General features: G+C 39.5%; 1 protein-coding gene across 1 annotated transcript; it reads left to right on the forward strand.

Annotated features, from left to right (window-relative positions):
- The first annotated feature begins 1,215 nt into the window (after window positions 1–1,215).
- On the forward strand, window positions 1,216–4,387 carry LOC125999518 (vasculin-like protein 1). Its single transcript, XM_049767589.1, is given in 5 exon segments — window positions 1,216–2,471; window positions 2,474–2,791; window positions 2,794–3,338; window positions 3,340–3,479; window positions 3,481–4,387. Coding segments are annotated over 5 exon segments (1,329 nt in total). The 5' UTR covers window positions 1,216–2,317; the 3' UTR covers window positions 3,653–4,387.
- The last annotated feature ends 2,041 nt before the right edge of the window (window positions 4,388–6,428 follow it).

Raw genomic sequence — 6,428 nt, forward strand, 5'->3', positions numbered from 1 at the left:
TAGTGGATATATATAGGACACTCCATCCCCAGAAACCTGGATACACATTCTTCTCCAATGTACATGGGGCATTCTTCAGGATAGACTACATGCTGGCACATAAAACATACCTCCATAATATCAAGAGGATAGAAATCTTGCAGGCTACCTTCACTGGCCAGAAGGCTCTGAAATTATATGTGAATTCTAAAGGGACACAGAAGAAAAACTTTAACACCTGGAAGTTAAACAGCTTCATACTTAATAACCAGTGGGTCTGAGATGAAATCAAAGAGGAAATCAAAACTTTCCGTGAAAGAAATGATAATAAAGACACAAACTATCAGAACTTATGGGACACAGCAAAATCAGTACTGAGAGGAAAATTTATAGCTTTGCAAGCACACATCAGGAAGGAAGAAGGGGCCTACCTTCTTAATGATGCAGCTCATAGAATTAGAAAGTGCTCAACAAAAGGACCCAAAAATAGGGAGACAGAAAGAAATAACAAAGCTGAGGGCAGAAATCAACGAAGTGGAAACCCAAAAAACAATCCGAATGATCAATTAAAGCAGAAATTGGTTCTTTGTAAAAATTAACAAGATTGATAAATCACTGGCAAAACTAACAAAGAAAGAGAGAGAAACTTGATAGTGCGTATTAGGAATGAAAAAGGAAAGATCACTACTGATATGGCAGAGATTCAAAGGGTAATCAGAAACTACTTTGAGAAACTCTATGCCACTAAAAATGAGAACCTGGAAGAAATGGATAAATTCTTGGACTCTTATAATCTTCCACAGTTGAAGGAAGAGGATGTAGCATATCTGAACACCCCCATCACCATTGATGAAGTTAAAACGCTAATCAAATGTCTGCCCAAAAACAAAAGCCCAGGCCCAGATGGATTCACTAATGAATTCTTTCAAACTTTCCAAGAGAAAATACTACCAATCCTGGCAAGACTCTTTCATGAAACTGAACAAACGGAAACACTTCTAAATAGCTTTTATGAAGCCAAAATCACCTTGATACCTAAACCAGACAGAGATGCTACGAAAAAAGAAAATTACAGACCAATATCGCTGATGAATACAGATGCAAAGATCCTCAACAAAATCCTGGCAAATAGGATTCAATGCCTCATTAAGAAGATCATCTGAAGACTCCGAGGGACCCGCTGGGAAGTGGAGTCTGGACGTGTGCACACATGAAGCAAGGCTGAGGAGCAAAAGCTGCGGAAGGGCTCAGAACCTCCCGAAGCGGAGCGGCATTTGAGATTGATTCCTGTGGCCTTCTAAATGATTGAATAATGATGAAAATAGACCCAAAATAATAAGTGATTCTTATACTGATGCCATAGAAGAATCTTCATATCACCTCCCAGTAGTTTGATTCAGTCTTCTGGAAGGGTCTACAGAACCAAGTGACGTACAGAAAACTGAAGAGAAGAAAACTTGACTTTGGAACTATCTTTCTTCTTGCCCCTTAACATTTTCCTCTCCCTACCCAATCTTTCTATTTGTTTTAATTGCTTTGAGTTTATAATGCAGACCAAGAAAAAAATATATATTTGGGAGCTTTATGCCAGAAAATTTAACTTTTAAAGCTGCTATTCTGTGGAGGGGAACTTATATCAAGTTCCTGTCTTTTTTTAATACTGATTTCTCAAATACTTAGATTTTGAAGTATAGGCAAATTAAAAAACATTCACACTACTATTTAGCAGTTGTGTTTGAATTATGAGATATGTAAATTAAGAGCCTTTCACATCTATGTTTTGCCTCTGGAGTTGACTGCTCAGATCTTTTATAACTCTTAAAGAATTATTATCTTTTACTTTGATGACATAATCTGTCCACATGAGACTCTATCTCTTTCCAGCTATGACTTTGTTATGAACAGTTTTTATATTCACTGTGCAGATGTCCATGTATTATCTATTTAATAGAAGAAGTATCACTCAAGAGAATTGAATGAGGTGAACATAAGCATAACTCTTCCCCCTTTCCCCCATTTTTAAATGTAACAAATACTTATCTCCCCCTTTCTCCCTCCCCCCTTCTCCTTTCCCCGTTTGGAAAAGTATCAGAAACTAAATAAAGATGAGCAATCTAGGGAACTGAGAGTGAGCAGCACAGAACCTGGCTTCTTTGCGTTTCATCACAAGACTTGCTACTGGCCAGCCTAATTAAGCACACTTAACAAGAAAACCTTGAGAAATATCCAGCTAACAAGACTCAAGGAGTTCAGGAGACAGGACCACAGAGGTTACACTCTGGGATCCTGGCCATGAGGTTGGATGTCTCACCTTGCTGAAAAGAGACACTGGACCTAAATGGTGCAGCATGACTTTGTTCCTGCTTGGCTAAATTTTTCAACACCACAGTCATCTAAGTCACCTACAGCCACCTTTGAAAAACATGGAGAGCACCTACCACGAGGAGATGGTAGGTTTGGAATAAGCCGTCGAAGACATAATTCCTCTGACGGGTTTTTAACAATGGGCCTCTGAGAACTACAGGAGATTCGTGGCACCAGCATTCCCTGTTTCGTCATGATTCTGTGGACTCTGGTGTTTCTAAGGGAACATATGCTGGAATCACAGGGACCCCATCTGGTTGGCATGGCTCCTCCCGAGGTCATGATGGCATGAACCAGCGTAGTGCAAGTGGCACAGGGAACCATCGCCATTGGAATGGCAGCTTCTACTCTCGGAAAGGTTGTGCCTTTCAGGAAAAGCCTCCCACAGAGATTAAGGAAGAAAAGAAAGAAGATAAAATAGATAAGTTGCAGTTTGAAGAGGAAGACTTTAAAATCCACCTTGTGCCAAGCTACCGTCCAAGATGCTAGTCATCAAAAAAGTTTCCAAAGAGGATTCTGCTGCTGCCTTCTCTGCTGCATTCACCTCACCAGGATCTCATCATACAAATGGAAACAAATCATCAAGTATGATTCCAAGTGTATATAAGAACCTGGCTCCTAAGCCTGCACCACCTCCTTCCAATCCCAATGCATGGAAAACTAACAGAATGGAACACAAGTCAGGATCCCTTTCTTCTAGTCAGGAGTCTGCATTTACCAGTCCAATCTCTGTTACCAAACCAGTACTACTGGCTAGTGGCTCTATTCTGAGCTCTCCCAAAGAGAGTCCCTCCAGCACCACACCTCCAATTGAGATAAGGTCCTCTCGTCTGATCAAGTTGACCCGCGGAACTTCTGACAAGAAGAGTGAGTTCTTGAAGACTCTGAAGGATGACTGGAATCGAGACTTCTCAGAGAACAGAGACTGTGACAAGATGGAGGATAACAGCACACCAGAACCAAAGGAAAATGGAGAGGAAGACTGTCATAAGACTATTCCTAATTCACCCTGTAAATGAGGAAAGGGAGGTCCTCTCACACTCTCTGGAAGCAGAACACCAGTTACTGAAAGCAATGGGATGGCAAGAATATCCTGAAAATGATGAGAATTGCCTTCCTCTCACGGAGGATGAGCTCAGAGTTCCACATGAAGACAGAGCAGCTGAGAAGAAATGGCTTTGGTAAGAATGGCTTCCTGCAGAGCCGCAGTTCCAGCCTCTTCTCCCCTTGGAGAAGTACCTGTAAAGCAGAGCTTGAAGACTCAGACGCAGAAACCAGTAGCAGTGAAACATCAGATGACGATGCCTGAAAGTAGGGCATACAAATGTTGGTAGTTAAATCTGATCCAGGAAACTCAGCTTAAGTGTTTAGGGAATGTACAAAAAATTATTCTTTGCCTTTGCCTTGTCCTAGGCTCTTGATATTTCATGCACAAGGGAAGTATTCATATCCCAAAGAGCAAATGTCTTGTTAAGCTTTTGTTCTTTTCCCCTGTTTTCTGCTTAATAGAAGTTTGTGGTGGGAAAGATTTTTTAAATGCACACACATACAGTATAGATGGGGCAATGCACAGGTGGGAGCTGGCTATGCAGAGAAGAAACTTCTGCAGCAGCTTCTACTACCAGCCCTTGGGGCGTGCACCCCTGTGCTCAATCAATCATTGTCAATGACAAAGTGACTATTGAAGTTATAATTGTATTAAATTAATGCTAATAATTTGGATATTTTATTTTATTTTTGGCTGCTCGGGTAACATTAGCCCTTACTAAGCATAAGTGGTTTTCTTTCTTTATTTTCCCTTTTTGGCTACAGCTGTAAAATATTTGCATATAAGAAATGTTATGTTATTCTTGCAGCCTTGATATTCAGGGTGGTTTGTAAAATATGAATTTTTGTGAAATTTAAAAGACGATTAAGATTATTTTGATAACATTATTTACAGATTTAAAAGATCTGGTTATCACAAGTCTGTTGAGGGGGGAAAACTGCTGCATAAAATAACTAACTTGGAATAAATATTTTGCATCAGTTTGAATAAAAAAAAGATCATCCATTATGATCAAGTAGGTTTCATCCCAGGAATGCAAGGATGGCTTAACATCCATAAATCTATCAACATAATACACAACATCAACAACAAGAAAAATAAAAATCACATGATCATATCAATAGGTGCAGAGAAAGCATTTGATAAGGTCCAACACCCATTCTTGATCAAAACTCTCAGCAAGATGGGAATGGAAGGAACCTTTCTCAATATAATTAAGGTCATATACCACAAGCCAGTGGCAAATATTATCCTCAATGGAGAAAAACTGAAAGCCTTCCCTCTAAATTCTGGCACAAGACAAGGCTGTTCTCTCTCACCACTCCTATTTAACATAGCACTGGAAGTACTTGCTATAGCGATTAGGCAAGAAAAAGATATCAAGGGAATCCAGATAGGAAAGGAGGAAGTCAAGCTCTTGCTGTTTGCAGATGACATGATACTCTACTTAGAAAACCCTAAAGACTACCAAAAAGCTTCTAGAAACAATAGACTCATATAGCAAGGTGGCACGCTACAAAATTAACACACAAACATCAATGGCCTCTCTATACACCAATAGTACTAAGAAATGGACATTAAAACAATAACCCCATTCACAATAGTGCCACACAAACACAAGTATCTTGGAATCAACTTGACTAAAAGCGTGAAGGACCTATACAAAGAAAACTATAAAACTTTGCTCTAAGAAATAAGAGAGGACACATAGAAATGGAAACACATACCCTACTCATGGATTGGCAGGATTAACATAATCAAAATGGCAATACTACCCAAGGCATTGTACAGATTTAATGCGATCCCTCTAAATATACCCATGACATTCTTCAAAGAAGTGGATCAGGCACTTTTGAAACTCATTTGGAACAATAAACACCCTAAAATAGCTAAAGCAGTCAGTGGGAAAAAATATGGGAGGCATTACTTTCCCCAACTTTAAACTTTACTACAAAGCAATAGTTATCAAAACAGCATGGTATTGGAATAAGGACAGGCCCTCAGATCAGTGGAATAGGCTTGAATACTCAGAGAATGTTCCCCAGATATACAATCACCTAAGTTTTGATAAAGGAGCAAGAAATCCTAAACGGAGCAAAGAAAGCCTCTTCAACAAGTGGTGTTGGCACAACTGGATAGCCACTTGCAAAAAGTTGAACTTAAACCCCCAGCTAACATCATATACAAAGGTACAATCCAAATGGATGAAAGACCTCGATATCAGACCGAAACCATAAGATATATAGAACACGTAGGCAAAACATTCCAGGACATTGAGACTACAGGCATTTTCATGGAGGAAACTGCACTCTCCAAGCAAGTGAAAGCAGAGATTAACAGATGGGAATATATTAAACTGAGAAGTTTCTGCACCTCAAAGGAAATTTCGCCCAGGATACAAGAGACATCCACTGAGTGGGAGAAACTATTCACCCAATACCCATCAGATAAGGGGCTAATCTGCAAAATATACAAGGCACTGACAGAAATTTACAAGAAAAAAACATCTAATCCCATCCAAAAATGGGGAGAAGAAATGGACAGACACTTTGACAAAGAAGAAATACAAATGGCCAAAAGACACATGAAAAAATGCTCCACATCACTAATCATCAGGGAGATGCAAATAAAAACAACTATGAGGTACCACCTCACACCCCAGAGATTGGCACACATCACAAAGAACGAGAACAAACAGTGTTGGTGGGGATGTGGAGAGAAAGGAACTCTTATCCACTGCTGGTGGGAATGCCGTCTAGTTCAACATTTATGGAAAGCAATATGGAGATTCCTCCAAAAACTGGAAATCGAGCTCCCATGCGATGCAGCTATACCACTCCTAGGAATATACCCTAGGAACACAAAAATATACACATATATACATATACACAATGGAATATTATGCAGCTGTCAGGAGAGATGAATTCATGAAATTTTCCTATACATGGATGTACATGGAATCTATTATGCTGAGTGAAATAAGTCAGAAAGAGAAAAAGACGCAGTATGGTCTCACTCATCTATGGGTTTTAAGAAA

This window comes from Suncus etruscus, chromosome X (genome assembly GCF_024139225.1).
Source record: "Suncus etruscus isolate mSunEtr1 chromosome X, mSunEtr1.pri.cur, whole genome shotgun sequence".
NCBI classification, from domain to species: Eukaryota; Metazoa; Chordata; class Mammalia; order Eulipotyphla; family Soricidae; genus Suncus; species Suncus etruscus.